Raw genomic sequence first — 18,908 nt, 5'->3', positions numbered from 1 at the left:
GAATGCAGTGGTAAAAAGCTTAAATAATAGAATGTGTAACAGGCAAAATACAAGGAGAGACAAGGAAAAAAATCACTATATCCTCCTTACCCTTCTAATTGCTACTTATGCCATAGGAAAATCCCACTGCTTTTATGTAACAATTAGAAGACTTTAACCTCTCCTTCATCCCCATTAGGAACTGCTAATTGTCCTAACACAGTAAGGGAGGGTCTGGCCATGGAATGAGGCACTCCACGAGCTGCGGACGAAGCAGAACAACTCCTGTGCTGCGGCCACCGCGGGCTCACGACAGAGCGGCGAGCCCGGCTGAGGCAGCCCTGGCCCCGGCAGGGGCAGGAGGAGCCCGCGGACTTGAGGCTCYGCACAGCTCACATTCCCCGTTTAGGCAGAGGAAAGGTAAATACAGCCCACTCCAAATGCTGACTGGCACAGCAACTGCTGAGCATCTTCCAAGGCTTAAAGCCACTACCAGGAATAACTGAACTGCCAAGGCGAAAAAGAATCTTTTTTGTTGCTTGTTTAAATGAGCAAGCTTTATTTCTGGCCAAGAAATAATGCTGCTAACTAGATTATTAGACCAGTAAAATCAGCTGTAAAGTCCCTTTTTTTGCAGGTACCCCAGAGTAAAAGATCATCACTAGATCATTAAAGTACATTAACATGATACAGCAAAATCTGCTAATCTGAGTATATTTCCTACTTGGGAGATTTAGAAGTGTGAACTCAGTATTTCCAAAACCAGCTTGAAGTCTGTTTTCTAGTAACAGCACAATGAGGTATCTCTAGACAAAGAGCAAAACCTACCACATCTTCMTGTCTTTCTCATAACATTTAACTACTCTTATAGTTAAAACTTCATCTACTCTCCCACCAACATTCCCAACCTATCCAGGGAAACACATACTTCATAAGTAGGGGAGAAATTCATACTAGGAATGATGAGTTTTGCTGCTTTCAGTGATATATTATTAGAGTGCCACTGATTAGCAATCCACTCCTGCCATTAGGCAAAGTGAAAAGTGGATCTACTAGATGAGCAGTGATTCAGAAGTTACATCGTGGGTGGAGTGTCCTACTTATGACCAGAGGACATAAGGACTAGAAAATAAGTTGTTAGTATGGGAGGGGCTGGTGGAAAAACAAGGCAAATTTTAAACTTGTAAAACAAGCTCTTTATTCCTTTTAGAGCCTCAGCATCTCTGGCACAGGCAAAAAGAGAGAGTTAAAGCCTTTAAAAATTTAACCCATACAATATACCATCTTAATTTTCATTCTGTGAACAGGAGACCAAAAGCAAGTAAGTAGCATCAGTCAAATTAATTCTCAGATCATGTAGTTACACTTGTAATGTGCTTGACCTTCTGACCACAGACTTCTTGCTGTGATCAAGAAATCCTCGTAATTTTCTATATGCTAAAGCAGGTGCTAGTGCAAAAGATGAAGGGCAAACAGATGAATCTTCATAATGGATTTAAAATACCAGCTCAGGAGAAAAGAATGAAACAAAGTTTGGAAAACCCCAGGTCGCCCAAAAGTAACTTCAACTGGAAGCATATTGTTCCCCTCATCTATGTTTTCCTGTTTGTGCAAGAAGGCAGATACAAGATGTATAAAGACTCTCCTCAAGAGCCTGCGGCAAACATGAGGAAGGAGGAAATCCCACAGCCGGCGCTCCAGTAGTTGAGTGGGACCGTGTGTGGAAGAAATTCTCAGTAGAAGGAAGATAAGCAAAAGGGCAGCAATGAAGCTGCCTAGAACAAAAATATTCCTTTTCAAAATCAAAGACTTCCAATGCTCCTAGACTGTTCAACTCTGAATTAGAGTAGCTCTGGTACACCAGCAAGACTCACTGCAGAAGTATCTGCGGCAGTTTGAGATGCTGCTGCCTGCTCCAGCTACTTATAACAGCCCCTCTGCTGTCCATTAATGCTGCCATAGCAAGGCTGGGGGAACAAACTATGAGTGTTCCTCATCCTCTCTTCTGCAAAGACCGCAAGCTTCGTTTAAAACACCAGTGAAAGCAGTTCCAACTAAATTCTTCAAGCACAGGCTGACTTCTCACTGAAGGAGATAAGCATGCACTGTCTGCTCCATAGACAATGCATGGCAAGAGTAGCACAAGGGGAGAGTGTATTAAACACAGCATGCTCCAAATGAAGATTACAGTCCTATAGTCCTGCTCATGGACACAAACTTTTTTTTTTCTTTTTCCTAACGCAGCTCTCCGGTAGAGTGCTATGTGTGTAAAGTTGGGCCAAATCTTTTCACTGACATCAAATTAAATTCTACAATGCTTTGGTGAAACTTTGTCTGAGTAGAGAATGACTATGGGGGGATGAAATGTGTAATTCTGTACACAGTTATCTGCATAACACAATGCCTGAAGTTCACAGCATAGCTCAAGCACATTATTAGGTTTACCTGTTGTTGGTGTACAATGAATAATAGTCTGCCTCAATTCCTCATTTTCATCATTTCTTAGAACATCTGCATCAGCTGTATCCGAGTAAAATGAAAAACAGATTAGTCATAGAAAAAGTGATACGCAACAAAACTGCCTAGGATGGAAGTATTCCTTTGAAAGATCAAAAGGCCTAACACTTCACCAGTGTTCAAGCCTTTAACAAGTAGAGCTGTTCTAGGTTGCCACTTAAGGTCAAAGGCTCACTGCAGAAATTGCTGTAACCTTTTAGGATGCTACTGCCTGCCCTGGCTACTCGTAATGCTTTATAACAAAGAAGCAAAATCCTTCATCAGTAGGGAAAGATCTTTGAGCTTTAAACTAGACAGTATAGGGAGAAACTTCAAGCCCTGTCTGAACAGGAGTTGGCCTCAGCAGAGGCTAATTGGATTTTTCTACTAGGAGCTCTGGAGGAAAGTGATAGAAACAATCCTGGCGATTTAGAATGAAAGGCATTTTTAAACAGGAAAATTCTACACTGTCAAACTGGACACATTTAAAAGAACAGGGCACTGCTCMTCTGTAATCAACTGCCAAGCTCTTCGCAGGGCTATAAAAGCTGCCTCTGAAAGATTTACATTCTTTTCCAGATTTCCTTACTCAAAGACAATGTATACTGTTATTTGGTCTAGCACAGCCCAAAATAATACACCTGTTCTAGTACAACGAAACACTAACCTTTCTCACGATCCATCATGGCCCCTTGATCTTGGTGACTAGAATCTTCAGTGTTAGAGTTTAAATAAGAATCACAACCCCAAAACGCACAACACTGGTAAGCATATGGCACAGAGAGAGACCTGAAACACAGGCAAAACAATGAACACTGTTATCTGTTGTAACTCCAAGATCATCAGCTATTAGAAACATCAGGTGGCTCCCTTCAATGCTAAAACTGAGGCCTCTTTTTGTCAGAGTCACTAAAAAATCCATTTCAAATTAAATTGGTTATAATCATTTCTGATGAACTTTTCCATGAATATAAAGGAAAGGTGATGTATCAAAGTCTCGTTTGCAGCAAGGAGTACAAAAAAATTCTGTTATATTTAGCTTGCTTTATTATTCACTCTCCTCCTTATACAAAACAAGTTCTTACTAGTGCTTGTGGCATTACTATACAAATGAAAACTAGTCAAACAAGATAACTTTCTTACAAAACAGCAACTGTGTAGTTAATTCCCAGGTGACCACAATGTTAAAAATGCATCTTCTCAATATTCATATTGCTGACAACTGACATCTGTTGACAACAATGATATAATGGCAGACCAAGAAAAATCTTTCTGAATCAAGGCTGCAATATCAACCACCAGCAGTATTCCTCAATTCTGTTCTTGTATGTTTATAAGGAACATCACTGTAAAGGAGCCATCAATGCATTCATTCTCAATCACGGATAAAAAGCAAAGTCTGTTACTTCCACAGAATTGCTGAGATCAGATCCTAAAAGTGATGCAGAATCTCTTGCTGGCCTTGGACAAATTAACAGTATCTTYATCGCCATTTTCCCAACTGACAGTACGGGCAACAATTTTTGATTGCTTCTTAGGGATCGGAAGACTAATATTAAAGATCTTTCAAAAAGAAAAACTGTTCATCATTGTCTGATTCACCACCTGAAATCAGTAACAGGTTTCAGTCTGAATGACTCCTGTTACTCTAATAATTTGCCCCTAAAAATAAACAGCATTTGTATAAAGCATGATGATTATGGAATCAGACCTGTGAATCTATTTCCATTTCCCACTTTCTGAAATACAGATGTGCTCAGTTCAAAACAACAAATGGAAACCATCCAAACTGCTACTCCAAAGTCAGATGGCATCTGTCTAAAAAGCAGGGGAGCAATAATGTAAAAGAGTCCAAGAAAAATGCCTGCAAATGGCTTCTACATCAGAACAGTCAGGATGCCCCTTGATATATGCCAACATTAAGGCACTGTGGGACTCAAAGGGCCTTATCTGTCAGGAGTACTATCTAAAACAGGCTTCATTTACTGGCACATTGTTTATCATCATCAAAATAAGCGAGGCACTCTGCAGCATTATTAACCAACRTACCGGAGCTTTGCAAAGTTCTTTGCTGCCAAAGCTTCTTTCAGCTCTGAATTGCCTGCAAGTTTAAGCTGGTTCAGTCCACTCAACCCTTCAGTTGGAACTGAAGCGAGTTCATTGAAACTTAGGTCTCTGAAATGGGAATATTAACATAATGTTACAACAAAGTAAGCTTCATGATCCTATAGCATGCTTTGTAAGAGTAAGAAATATCAGAGCAAGGTCTGGAAAGTGGTCTGGAAAACGACCATCTGTGCAGCAGGCACATTAAAGAAGCATCTTTCTACTGTGCTCTGTATGCATTCAACTAGCAAGAGGTTTTGCAATCCACGGAGATGAAATCAAAGACAAATTCATACCATTTTTAAGCTAAAACATTTCAGTATTTCAGCAATTCAATGATGGGAAGAGGAGGTCACTACACAGAATAGCCTACTTACAGGTTAACAATAGCTCCAGTCGTGGTGAAAGCTTCCTTGTGAATCTGGTGGATTCGATTTCTRCTGAGGTCACTGCAACGAATGCCAAAGAAGATTATTTTAGTGTTTTTATCAAAACTTTGAAAAAGCCACTGTACTAAAAAAAAAAGCTCAGCTGACAAATATATTATGCTTTTGACAGGAGAAGTCATACAGGTCTTCTGTTTCCCCTCTCCCCCCAGCCAGACAGGCACAGTAGTAATCCAATCTCTTCTTGGTCAGGCAGCCATATCCAGCTTCATCTCATCCCCAAGACAGCATCTATCCTCGATTAGTGCTTGCTTTCCCTCCCTCCCCTCAGCGCTAGCAGCTCAGCCTGCACTCCTAAGGCAGAGCCAGCTCCCAGGCTGACGGGCAGGAAGCTAAGTTTGGTGACAATTGCCCCTGTGGACAGCTATACTGGAAGGGATGGTGAAACAGCATGAAGAAAGAGAAGGGCATCTGCTTTGTTGGATTTCAAAATCCTGATGCAGCTCCTGCTGGACTACCATGACTTTAAGGCGTTCATTTACAAGCACCTGTCAATTTACATTTTTTTTTTTAATACTCCTTTTATCTTTTTACTATCTTGTATGTGCTTTTCTATTATCACCACAGTTGGAGTCATAATGTTCACAGATAATTTCATTGTTTATATATAATCTGCATATAGATGGAAATATTAGGGAAAGGGATAATTTTGTATTATTATTCTGCTCCTATCAAGGAAAACAGATAGTATGCCTCCAATAAGAATATATATAATACAAAATAGTGGACTATTGAGAAAAATCTCTTAAAAATGAAATTCCATACTAAAACTCTCCAGCAATTGAGCAATTTTATGTACCTGAAAGAATATTTATTTTACTTACAAATTTAAACAGCTTTCAGTAAAAGTAAATACTTTTACCTGTCCTTACTTAAAGGTATGTATTTTGTTCCTATACATCATACAAATATATGTGAAAGTCTATAAACACAACACAGAGAATAAAAGGGAGGGAGGACTGAAACTGGCTGCTACTGGCATCAATACGTTCTTACATATTGTTTGCTTTACCATAGGTTCCAGCATATTTGGCCTTTCGACATATACCGGATTCAGAACACCAAACCCTGACATCTGCTTACATGTGCATCAGAAACAGTAGCTTGTTTTATTCAGTATGTAACAACTTGCACTTACAGGATACGAAGGGAAGACAGTCCCTGAAAAGTATCATCTGTGATTTCATAGATTTGATTATGTTGTAAGGAACTGCAAAGTGAAGAAATAGAAACAAAACTTTATTTGCAAACTGTGCTTACTTCAAACCAAGAGATAGCTTGGATTTAAATCAAATGCATCTTAATTCTATAAGGAATTTTAGGCTAGATTCTAACCTTGGATGCACTTTTATTTCTTGAAATATGAATTTATGAAAGSAAAATATTGAGAGACATTTCAAGAGCTAGTGGGCAAATTTTACTTTCATTTCATTTGCTGCTTATGTGCCTTTCTGTGTACACAGTGATACCACAGTAACATGCTCTAAAACACAAAGGCAGGCAGGCAGACAGTAACAGGCTCCCTCCACACACCACAACTTCTGAGGGACATTTGATAGGACACTTTATAGTGAATAGTGTGAATAATAAGCTTGAAGACAACAGCGTATAACAGGAAAAGCCTGTGAGGAGCTTATTATCTGCACTCTTATTTAGGGAAAGAAGCTTTAGAGTGGAAGCCACAGTAGGAACATACGCAGGGAGAAAATTGCACAGAGTTTGGAAACTAAGAAAAAAAGCTTTAAAGTAATGAAATATAGGGAGGAAGAAAAATGGGTTTTGAGGAAAGAATAYGTCTTGTAGGGACTAGAGGAAAAAAAATTATACAAGCATATGCTGATGGATGGAGGTAATTAATGAAGAGTGGAAAAGAAATAAAAGGCAGGAAGAATATCATAGAAAAATGCTCATTCCATTTATGCATATAACAATACCACTACAAAATGCATGATTAATGTCTCTCTCTCTCTCTCTTTTTTTTTTTTTTTGGTGAGACATGAACTTAGTTACTTCAGAAAAAATGCAATTGGTTGAATTCTCTGGCCAGCATCTCTCTCACATGAGATGTCATATTCTTTCTTTCTGGCCTTAATCTTAAAAATGTACTTATGATCAAACATTAAGCAAATCGTAAGTCTCCGGAGATCAGACATTGTACTAAGGAGTTAATAAAGATAACCAATGTATATTTCTACTTACATTTCTTCCAAGGAATGACAGCCCTTAAAACTGGAGAGTTCTTTTATATTGTTGTAAGACAAGTCCCTTCAAATCACAAAATGGGAGAAAAATACTTAGTTCTGTTTGTGTTCTGTTCTACTTGAAACACCGCATCACTGCAACCATTAAACAGACAGAATGACAGAGAAGTCTTCTTGCTAACAAGGTTTGGCAGAAAAACTAAGGGTAGTTTAAGGACACCCATGAAGGGAATCACAAGTCTGATCTCTGCACAGCTCTCCCAACTAGCCCTATTATGCACTTTGAACATACACATTGTATACGACCAAAAATGCAGAAAGATATTATGACTGCAATGTTGAACTTGTAGCAGTCAGCAAACAGGATAAATAAGGTGATATATAACACTTCAAAACATTGATTCAACGCCTAATATTCCCTCTATTCATTTAACCTTGTTAAAAACTACATTTCTTTTTCTCTTTTTTTCTCTCAATTAGATGAACAAATCTTTACTGACTTTTCTGAAATATTCAATAAGAAGAATAAGAAATCAAGGTAGATTTCCAACTCTGATGGAACCACTAGGATGAGCAATTCTGAGCAATACTTGAAATTAGCTTTTAATTTCTTCAAAAGCATTTTGGTGGAAATGAAAATAGCACAATGTATACACTTACAAAGTTCGTAGCATCTTTTGCTCTTGGCATAAATTGATGGGAATACTGCTGATCTTGGTGCCTGTTAGAGTTCTAAGGGGCGGGGGGGGAAGGAAAAAGGATGTATAAATGTTTGTGTTCTTGATCACGTAACAAGCCTATGTAAGAGTAGAAAGATGGTGCCTCAGCTATTACGGTGCTAGATTCACCCATCAAAATTCTTTTTTTGGAAGATGCCAACTTCTTTGTTTTCCAGTTTTGAAGGGGAGTTAATATCACTGATATTTTTCACTGTTGTCAGCTTAATCTCTTAAAAGACAGCCAGAGGCAACTAGGTATCATGGTAAGCAAAGCTATATAATTACTTGAAATTTCTTGACAGCAAGACAGCATATGCCCAACTGCTTTCCAGATAGATCTACCAAATCACATTTCAATTACTTCACAAGAGGCAAAACCAAGAAATTATCGGAATTATTTCTGTAGAGGATACTTACAAGCTCTCCAGATTAATCGTTCCTGTCAAATTAGGAAACCACTGCACCATGCTGGCACCCCGAATGACCCTAAACAAAAACCCCATGAAAATTAGCTGTAAACTCTCTTCTGCAATTGAACTGTGAGATACTGGTATTAAGTAGATATTTTCAGTATGGAAACATTCTAACATTCCTATTACTTTTGCTTAAATTTTACACAAAAGGATAATCTTCTAGTGCTTCTTACACTAGTAATTTTCTTAATAAATTACTCCTCTATTGGCAAACAACTGGAATTCATCAGGTTGGGAAGAGTCATACCAATTCACGTATTCTGAACAGGGCATACACTTTCTGCTAATTTCTTTTTTGAGCTTCAAAAATCTCACACCATTTTACTTATTTGTTACCCCCAGAACTGACACCCTCTGCAAGCATGCATGCACTAACCTGCAAAGCATTCTCACAATCTATATCTCTGTTCAAAAACCACATAGGACACATCAGAGTTTAAGTAAGAATCTGAGCATTTGGCCTGAGGTTGTGTGTCTTATGCAAAGATTAAAAAAAAAAAAAAAATAAGAGCATTTTATTAGAGCTTCTTAAGAAACTGGGTATCTCCAACAATAACAATGCATGTTAAAACTAATCGCAAAAAAAAATCATAAGGTAAGAGGCAGAGGCCGTCAGAATTCAGTTATTTTGAGTTCTTAGCAACTTAGCAATAACATTTCATACCCATTTACTGTACTAGATAGTTGAGGTGGTACTTACAGAGAATGGAGATCTGACAGATTTTGAAATGCTGAGTTCCCCACAAAAGACAAAGGATTGTCATACAAATGTCTAGGAAAAGAAAATACGTTTCAATCACTGTTTTTATAATCACTATCTGCTAGGGAGACTAAAAATAGATGATTGAAAATGACTTACATAGTTCTTAGAAGGGGGTTTCCTGCAAAAGCACCATCAGGAATTATGGAAATGTAGTTACTGTGAAATCCCCTAAAGATATTAGCACAGAAAACTAATATTAAAAAAAATATATATTATTATTAGATTCAACCAACAGTCATTTTCTTTGTGTGTATCTACTATACACMTTCACTTTCCACTCTTGGGAAAAATAGGATTGAAAAACAGGAGTATGTAMAATGGTAGGATCAACTCTGAAGGCTTGATTTTTGTCTACTGCACATTAACTAAAATGAAAATATTTCATTAGAAAGCAGCTATTCAGTACAAAAACACATCTTATACTTACTTCCTTCGTCTTCCTCTGTTAAGAAAGRGAYAGGGAGAATATGCATGATCAGTGAATAAATAACCCTGCTACCGGAGGCCAAAAGCAGCTTATGATTAAGATCATGCTAATGGTTCTCCAGAATAATTAGTTACATAACTCCAAAATCATTTCCAATAGGTTCTCTCTCTAATAGATTATTATGTTCTCCTTCAATGCATCACTTAGCATAACTTAGTATGATCTAGGTTACTGCATGAGACAAACATTCTTAAATCCCAGAATTTCTTTGTTTTCTTTACTTACAGAAAGGAGAGAGAAAGTGGGTAGAAAGAGAAAATAAATAGTACTCACAACTCCTTTAAACTTGGAAGTGCTTTTATGGCTTCAGGGAACTCTACCAAGTTGTTATAATTTAAATCCCTAGAAGAAACAGCAGCAAATTTGGAAAACACTTAATATTGGCCGTGAGTGGTCAAAATCATGCCATTAATTATGGCAATTCAATGACAAGAAAAAGGTTCTAGAACATCTCTAATTAGAATGCACAATAACTTGGTATTTGACTTAGATTTAGACCTCTGATGTTTGACATGCTTAATAATCTGCAGATAATAAGAAATTTAACATTAGCCTGAGTATTATTTATATTAAGATGAGCGACATTTCCTTACAGAAAAGTTAAGGATTTTTCAGCACCTCACAATTTTTTCTTCAAAATAATTTACACCAAAATGAACTAATATTTCAGCATAGCAAAAGGTGTAGAAACAAATAATTACTTTTTTACAGCTTATTCAGAAAGTTTTTCTTTCAGGTTTCATAAAATAAACGTTAAATAAGCCATGGGGCTATAGCAAACCTTGTAGTAAAAATAATTGTAAACCAAAGCAGAAGTAAACCATGTTACACTAAATTAGCAGGTATTAGTAACGTGGGCTTGTTGAAACCACAGTTAATCTGTCACTGTTCTAGCAGTAGTGTCTGAATCTACTACAGACATTTTCTGCAAAAAGATTCCTTGTGAAAAACAAAAGCATTTTAAAGAGTCCGACATCAGCTGCCTACATTTACATAGTATCTAATTATTACTTATCTTAACAAACGAATGACAAGATAGTTGGAGTAAGTAGCATTCCTGGACTCCTCCAAACTCCTGATAGAAAAGCCAGTTGTCACCAGCTCCAGTGTGCCCTTCCCTTCCTTCATTTTATTTATTTATTTAGCACTGTGTTAAATATAAAATGCATTGTTGAATGTTTATTAGCTATGCATTAAGCGAGTTGAAAAAAAAAAAACAGTGAAGCTTAGCCCGAGCAGCTAAAAGGCATTCCRCTCCAAGGTGGCACCCTGGAGGTTGAGTCCTGCTGAGCTAGCATCTGGTCACTACTCAAAAGCAATCAAGAGGAAGCATTATTTGTCGACCAGGACAACATACATGGGGTGAGGGGAAGGCTATGCTCCCCCTTCACCTCCTCCTCCCCATTTTTGTCAGAAGGATTCACAGTTTCAGATAAAACTGTCTATCACCTTAACGCACGTCACTGTTTGAAGTAAACTCAAGCRAATTTCCTGTAGCAGAGGCTTGAACCTAGGCACTGGGTTGTTGTTTTCCACTAATCTGCAAAAGACTGGTTTGAGAGCTGCTGGGRCACCAGCAATGCTGTTTCCTTGGCAGGCAACAGTGCCTATCCAGCAAGAAAGGAACACGGGAGAGCACCCACRGGAGCACTCTGAGAAACCTCTTACTGTCACACAACAGTTTTTGCAACATATTTTAAGTGTGTTTAATCCTACAGTAAATCTGAGAAACAAATATTTGTTCCTTATCACACACAAGGCCACTTAAACAATACTGCTGTACCCACCTGACTCAGGGGAGTGCTATGCAAAGACACACCAGTGAGGTCAGGATTAGGAACATTAGAGCAACATCATCCAACATGACGTTTCACCCAGGCTAATATTTACCTGCTTCTCAACATAGTTACTTAGTTAGTTTTGGTGGAGCACTGCTCTGATACAGCCTTCACTTCTGAAATCTGAGCTAGTCCTAAACGTTCTTGGTATTTATTGTGCTGTGCACACATGCCTTATTTTCAACATCTGCTATGCAACAGTAAAGTAACTTTAAGCTGGGAATGAGAGAAATAACACTGAATAAAACTACCCTTAGAAGTATACTTACAAGGTTTCAAGGTTGTCTAATCCATCAAAACAGTGTTTTCCTATAGTTTTTATTTTATTGTTATGAAGATGCCTAAAAATAAGAACAACCAAAGTAAGTATGATGACAAGTAAATGATTTCATATAAGCGAACAAATTAGCAGGTATTTCTATGAAAATGAGACAGTGAAATGTTTCAGGAAAACCATTACACACGGTTATCAATATAATTGTTAGTGTTCATCCTTGGAGATACTTTAGAGAAAAGTTTAAGTATACCCAATAGAAACAGGCTTGTAGCATACATTTCCTTTTTTWAATACCTTTGATCTTTCTGTGACAGCAGTGAGTTTAAAATATTCATTACTAGAATGAAATGTCATAGAAAAATATACAATAACCTCACCATCCATAGCACAYTTGACTTTCAATTTAGCAAAAGAACTTTAGCAATTCTTTAGCAGATTATCCAGTACATATGATAATGACATTTTCTTGTGTTTGGGGGTATAATCTACCACATAACTGAGCTAAAACATTAGTGACATTCTATACAAATCAAAGGTGTAACTAGGAAGGATCAAACTGAACTAAAGAACAGAAATTCATAATACTCACAGAACAACAAGACTTGAAAGGTTGGTAAATGCATAGTCAGGAATGTGTGTTATTTTGTTCAGAGCCAGCGTTAACGCCTGCAGAGAGGGGAGATTGCTGAGTGGATGGATGGGAACTTCCGTCAAACTGTTGTCGTCCAACCAAAGGTGACGTAACTGGACTAGACCCTCAAAACTATCTTCTGGCACAGCAGTGATGTGGTTAGCATCTAAACGCCTACATTACAACAAAAAGAACTGACACAGTAAATCCACAAACTACAGCTAAGTGGAAAAAAAAAAGATTAAAAATTATCACTTCMGAACATTGTTTTAAATTTAAATATACTTTAATGAAATAAAGTTTAGTACTGAAAAGTCAGTTCAACTGAAGTTGAACATAAATGTTCTTTTGTCAATGAAGAGCCTGTAACAGAAAACTTCATAAAAATTTGTCCTTAGACATTTTTAATAAAACATTTTAACAATTATATACTTACAATCAGCTTTCTAAAGCAAATTGGTAACACTTAGACCCCCCACCAAAAAAAAAAAAAAAAAAAAAAAAAAAAAGCTCCAGCTCCTGTAAACACATTACTGGAACAAGATTTAAAAATGCTAACTTTATGCTGCATCAAATATTAGAGGCATTTACTCATTTCAACCTATAATCCCTATAGCTACATTTTCAATAGCATTAGACACTTATATGTATTGTTTTGTGTTACTGCAATACATCTTAAATCACTGCTTTAGAGAATAAGATTATTTTTAAAAAGTTAATGAATTCCACTGCCAAATGAAATACATCATTAACTAACCAGAGAGATTTCCTTCATTCTGGCACCTGATCCTTTCTAACATATTCCACAAAAAATGCAAAATAGAACAATATTATTGTTGAGTATTGCACTTTACCAGATTTGCCATCGCTTTTTCCCTTAWATTAACTGTGATCACAAATACCAGTAGCAGTAACACATGTGGAAAAGGACTTAGCTATCATTCAAAAAGCAAACTACTTGTGACAATTAGTTCTGCTATGATTACCAGCTCACCTATGCTATTGGGTTTCACAGTTTCTTCAGGTTTCAAAGCACTAAAAAAGACCCCATTCCACACCTGGAAAGCTAGGAGGTTATRTGAACATCCCCAGCTCCAGACTCCAGATGTGAAGCCCTCGCTACAGGAGGTGCAGGTGTTACCTGGAGAATCTAACCAGCAATAGTTTCCCATCAGGGCTGACAAGCACAATACTGCACTCCTCGTCTGATGCCTCGAGTTTGGCAGTGACAATAGAAAATGTTATGCAAAATTACATGTTCTTCCCCACCCCCCCCCACACACAACATGCTCTGAACCAATTTGTTTTTCCATCTGCATACACTGGCAACATAGCTATTTTGGTATCACCCCTGGCAATCACAGCCACTCAGGAAGAAGTATCAGTATAGAGCTACTCTTCACAAAGGGGTGAAATGGAAGGGGGCAGCAGTGGCAGCTCATGAGATGAAAAAATGAACTATAACTGATTGGGATTCTGCAGGGCTATGAACAACAGGCAACATCTGACTATGATTCAACCTAGAGGCTGCCTGCTCTAGGTCGACGAGCAGCTGAAAGCTGACGACTTCAAGTGTGGGATGAAGCACCTTGCATACCATTTTGAAATGGTCAGTATACGAGTCATGTCGTGTGTGCCATGGTCTGGGGAGACAAAACTCATATACATTGCATTTAAATACTATCTYAATACTGATGCTTATTACAATACAAATCAGCTCTGCAAGCTTTGTGTTGTATTAAGCATTTGTTGTGTTTCTAAAGCCAYGACCAGACATRCTCTTGAAAATSTGGCTAGAGTAGTTTAAGAAACTGWTGCCTCCTGTCATTCACTCTGTCCCTCTCCAGGCTCACCGAAAAGACCTGGCAACTCATTTGTTCCCGTGCAAAGTCAAGACAGCACAAACATCAATGAATTCTGCTGGACTTCCAGCTCTTTAGCTGGCCTTGCTCTGCACCGGAGCCGAGGAAGAGCAGTCAATCCATCTCACTGAGTGCATGGGAGAGTCGGAAAGCGCTGAACRGAAAGGGAGATGTTTCTTTAAGTTGCTGCAGCTACTCAGCTGCAGATGTCTCTTTTCAGCCTAGCTCAAAGCACTTTGCRTACCTGGGAGATCCATTTTATTAACTCTTAAGAATTAATTTAGATGCATGATGCTAAAATGTTGGATTTAACAAAACGGTCTGCGTTAGCCTAATTATTCTTCCTCTGAAATTTAAAGGACTTGCTGAATTCAAGGCAAGAAGCCAAGCTTCATCATAGTGCCTTGAGAATTTTTCTCAGGACATCCCAGAAGCAGCAACTGACTTGATCTACTTCAGAGAAGGAATTTTTTCGTGCTGTGATGTACATGATTTGTCAGATTTTTAAAAATCAGAAGTGGAATTTCCACATAATAAAAAGTCAAGAAATGCATCATATTAAGCAATAAATACACAAATATAAGTGGATACTTTAAAGCTGTGTGCAGTTAAAAGCTCTCTTCTAAGATGCCATTAACTCCAAAGCTATACATCAAAGAGCTAATTCCTATAGTTGATATACTGGCATCCCCTTGATTTGCCCCAYGGTTTGGTAGATGTGTACGCTATTCGGTTTGAATGCTTTTAGACTGCATTAAGACTGTAACATTTCAGAGGAATTAAATGCCTGTTGATTAAAAAAACAGGAAAGGAAAAAAAGCCTCTAGCTCTACTTCAGGGAAAAAAAAAAAAAAAAAGGATGTTAGAACCTGCCTTTCTTCAGATTCAGGGAGCAGGCGGCAGAGGCTTCCTCCGTCCCGCGCTCTGCCCAGAGGTACGTATTGCACACAGCRGGCTCAGACACTGCTCCGAGCCTCTGCCAAGCTCTGCAGCTCCGGTTCCCAACAGGCTCTGCTGTTAACTCTGAGCCGATCGCATGGGACTGAGCATCCAAGTTGTGCTGCACCAGTGATCTAAAAAACGATGACTCTCCACAGCTGTATGTGGAGAATCTGCAATTTTCATCTTCTCATGCCCACAGCTATGGGGGAAAGGAGGAAAACATCCACCATTTTCACTGAACAGGAAGGTTTGGAAGATGAAAAAGGGCATTTTTCTCATTCTCCATGACTTCTTAGCAAACATCTAGCATCATCTTAACAAGTTCAACATCTGAATAGAGTTGAAAGGAATTATTAACGCAAACGCACAAGGCCAGTGTTAAGCAGAAAGGCAGGATATCACACTGAGATTATCTGTGTCTCCCTGTAACTCTCCATTTACAGTGACCTTCTAATCCTTAAATCTGAAGATCACTGTGCTAGTCCCAGCTTTCCCAGATGACGAAGGACATATCAATAAAATATTTGAAAACATGATTGTATCCAGAGTTTTCAGTGAGTTCAGTTTTCAGTTTTAGAGGGAAAATCTGTGATTTACAAATATAATAGAAACAAACAGCATCAAAAGAACCAAACTGGATATTATTGTGCTATCCAAAAATCGAGCAATAGCGTTGGATTTCTATTATTATTGAACCTCCAGATTTATTTTTTTAAAATAATTCTGCCATTTCCGTCTTTCTTTCCTCCACAAATTTTGTAGCCCTTCACGCCTCTAAGCATAAGCCTGATATGCTGCAGTCTTTTTTTTCTTTCAGACAATTAAAACTTATCTACATTGTGTTCATCATGTAAAATACAGCTGTAATGCTTTTATGTAACATGAAATGCACATACTGGTGTACTTTGTGAAACAACTGAAAAGCAGAACTAAAATATCTGACAAATTCCACAAAATATTGTGAGCAAGGACCACACCTTTTCAAGGCAGAGTAAGCAAGTATTTACTAATGCTAATACCTAGCAATGTATGAGCAATATTCTTCATCGTTTGGACTTAACTTTTACAATGACTGTCCTTTTCCATTAAAGTGTTAAAGGTAAGACTATGCGTGTTAAACTATAGCTTGCAGCATATTTTTAAATTCCTTAATCTTTCAGAAGCTACTCCAGCGCCAGCTTCCCGATAGGCACTGGCTTGTGAGCAACCTTTAAATTTTTGTCTATAAATTCAGACTTTACTTGCTGAGCTGTCATCTTTACTTTTATTGCCTGTCAGGTTCTTTTCTCACACAAACTCCAACTCAAACTGCACAATAAAACGAGTAAGTGGACAGTAAAAATCTGTATCTTGTTAAAGTAAGTGAAGAACATAGCTATTTAAATTTCACCTACAAATAATAACTTAGCTTCAGGAAACTATAAAACAAATATGAACTCACACATCTATTTAAATGAAAAGTTCAAAATTCTAGTATGTATCTATGTACATAAACAYATATTTTGTAAAAGCACAGAGTGACCATTCTGAATCAAGCATATTCTAAATCTTCAAAAAAGTTTTCACCACAAATCTCAAAGCAGGCCAACCAGTAACATGCCAGCACACGGAGAACATACCAATTCTACGGCAAATACCTGGGGGGTGAAATGACATGGGATCCAACCTTTTGACCACATTATGATGAAAAAAATAGAATTAATTAAAAAAAMGTCAGAAAAAAATCCTCTATTTTTGGAGCACTAGCAGCTAAAGAAACCCGCCCAGACCTTCTCAGCGTTTCCCCASAGGGAGTTTTCCTCCACGGGAGCCGAGCCCTAGGCTTCCCCGTAACGCAGCCACGCAGCAGTCGCACGCTGCCCCGCGGGCCTTTCCCGCGGCACGCCAAATCGGAACAGAAACCGTCTGATCAATACTTAACTCGTGCAAAAGCACCTGGCTCTGCCAGCGAAATAAGCTCAGCAGCAGCTCTACTGGACGCAAGGTCTACTTCACGGGTTGGATGCAAAGGCCAGGGTGCTGCTGGAGGAGCCCACCTTCTGCCGCCGGCTCGGGCTGCTCCGAGGCCCCGACGAGAGCAGGCGTCCCGCAGCCGCGGCCCCTCGCGGTGCCGCCCTGCCCGCGACGGCACGGCGCCCGCGCACCGCCTCCCCTCGCCTGACACCTCCTGCGCCGCTGCCCTACGRCGAGCTTTCTCCGTCCTCCGAAGCACGCCCGGGAAACGGCGCAAAGAGCATCTTCACGCGCAGAGCACGCGGAAGGCAAAGCAGAAYGGCACCAAATCCTGCAGTTCGGTTCGACCTGCAACTCTGCTGCAAAACCCGCAGGCTGCAGGTTCACGGGCTTCCAGCAGGACTGGAAAGAGGCAGGAAGGCCAGGTGCAGAAGCGGGCAGAAAGCACCATCGCGGGGGAAGAGCCGACGTTTCTCTCCAACTCTGCAGCTCCCCCAGGAATTAGTGGGCTCGGCCTCCGCTCGCACCAGCGGCGAGCCAGCTGCCGCTGCAGACCGTCCTGCCACGGTTCCCTCGGCGCGGTGCCCCAGGCGGCCCGGACCGCAGACGCGTCCACGGATGTCATCTCATCTCGGCACAAGGCGGCCTCAGCCCTTCCGGACTTGGGGCTGACAGCGGGCGCTCGGGAAGACCCGGCCGACACAGGGAGTCCGTCTTCAGCTCCCGCCAGAGACCCCCTGTTCGCCTAGCTACCTCGCACTGGCGATCTACTTTTCATCCTACTTTTCAGATTTCAGAGACTGAGGAATTCAACAACCTTGTACTGAATGAAAGAGCTTAATGCCGATGTTAATGAATTCATGCCTGACTCTTCTGTTAAACCACTTCTCGTCAACGGCGGTTGTTAAAGAGCTTTGGTCTTTTAAGTGCTCCTTCAAAAACCACAAAGAAATTAGTCAAATAACACTGGAGTAGATTTTTAGATTTTGAAGTTGAGTACTGATAAGCCTGATACATAGGAAATTCTGCTACAACGTAAGACACTAAACCCACCATGTTAACACGTCCGTGTTACAGGTACTCTAAAACACTCGGTGCATTTGCTCACTGCATTAAGCAGTTGCTCTCTGTTCCTTATGAATCACAGATATCAATACAAAGATCTGCTTTATCAAAGCCAAATTTACAGCAGCTCTCAGAAGCTAACAATGTATCCAACAAGCTAACTCAACACCCAGTACTGATCTGCAGACGCAAATTTCTTACGTTGAAATGTTTAAGATGGTACTAGCCAGAGATCATAAAAATAGAATTGCTGTAAATCACCCATAGGGGATTCAGTTACCCTAGGAGTTCATCTTCACCTGCATGCTGTGAGAACTGATGGGCAGAACTACTTCCACCATCCCAGTTAAGTCCCCAGTGCGTTCTGTTTCCAAAGCACTTACTGATTTTTATTTAAAATCCTTCAGCAAGTGAAAAATAAGGTACACAATCTGCAAAAATTCCTGAAGCTCACAAGAAAAGGCCATCACTTTCAAGAAAACCAGAAGAGCTTCTAGAGGTGTACATGGCATAGAAAAATAAGATTCTTGTCATTCAGCAAGTATGCAAAGTTCACGAAGCAGAGCATTTAAACCACTGTATTTTTAAAGCTTTTTCATCATAATCAAGCATACTGAGGACAGTGCTCAAAATTCATCATTAAAAAAAAATGCAAGGGAGAAGCATATTC

At 39.3% G+C, this 18,908-nt stretch overlaps 1 protein-coding gene across 2 annotated transcripts in view; it reads right to left on the bottom strand.

Annotated features, from left to right (window-relative positions):
* Positions 1-18,908, bottom strand: part of LGR4 (leucine rich repeat containing G protein-coupled receptor 4) — a 44,401-nt gene that overhangs the window by 3,569 nt on the left and 21,924 nt on the right. For both annotated transcript variants that reach the window (XM_085300886.1, XM_085300887.1), the window contains 13 exons: positions 12,375-12,590; positions 11,778-11,849; positions 9,944-10,012; positions 9,280-9,351; positions 9,121-9,192; positions 8,365-8,433; positions 7,889-7,960; positions 7,227-7,292; positions 6,166-6,237; positions 4,959-5,030; positions 4,525-4,650; positions 3,143-3,264; positions 2,425-2,499 (listed from right to left, as the gene is read on the bottom strand). In XM_085300886.1, the coding sequence (XP_085157012.1) occupies positions 2,425-2,499; positions 3,143-3,264; positions 4,525-4,650; positions 4,959-5,030; positions 6,166-6,237; positions 7,227-7,292; positions 7,889-7,960; positions 8,365-8,433; positions 9,121-9,192; positions 9,280-9,351; positions 9,944-10,012; positions 11,778-11,849; positions 12,375-12,590 (1,175 nt within the window). The remainder of the gene's footprint in view (positions 1-2,424; positions 2,500-3,142; positions 3,265-4,524; positions 4,651-4,958; positions 5,031-6,165; positions 6,238-7,226; positions 7,293-7,888; positions 7,961-8,364; positions 8,434-9,120; positions 9,193-9,279; positions 9,352-9,943; positions 10,013-11,777; positions 11,850-12,374; positions 12,591-18,908) is intronic.

This window comes from Rhea americana, unplaced genomic scaffold (assembly GCF_003343005.1).
Source record: "Rhea americana isolate MKP2758 unplaced genomic scaffold, rheAme1 scaffold_17, whole genome shotgun sequence".
NCBI lineage: Eukaryota > Metazoa > Chordata > Aves > Rheiformes > Rheidae > Rhea > Rhea americana.
The sequence above is the reverse complement of the archived record's forward strand: the minus strand, read 5'-3'. Positions and strand labels throughout refer to the sequence as shown.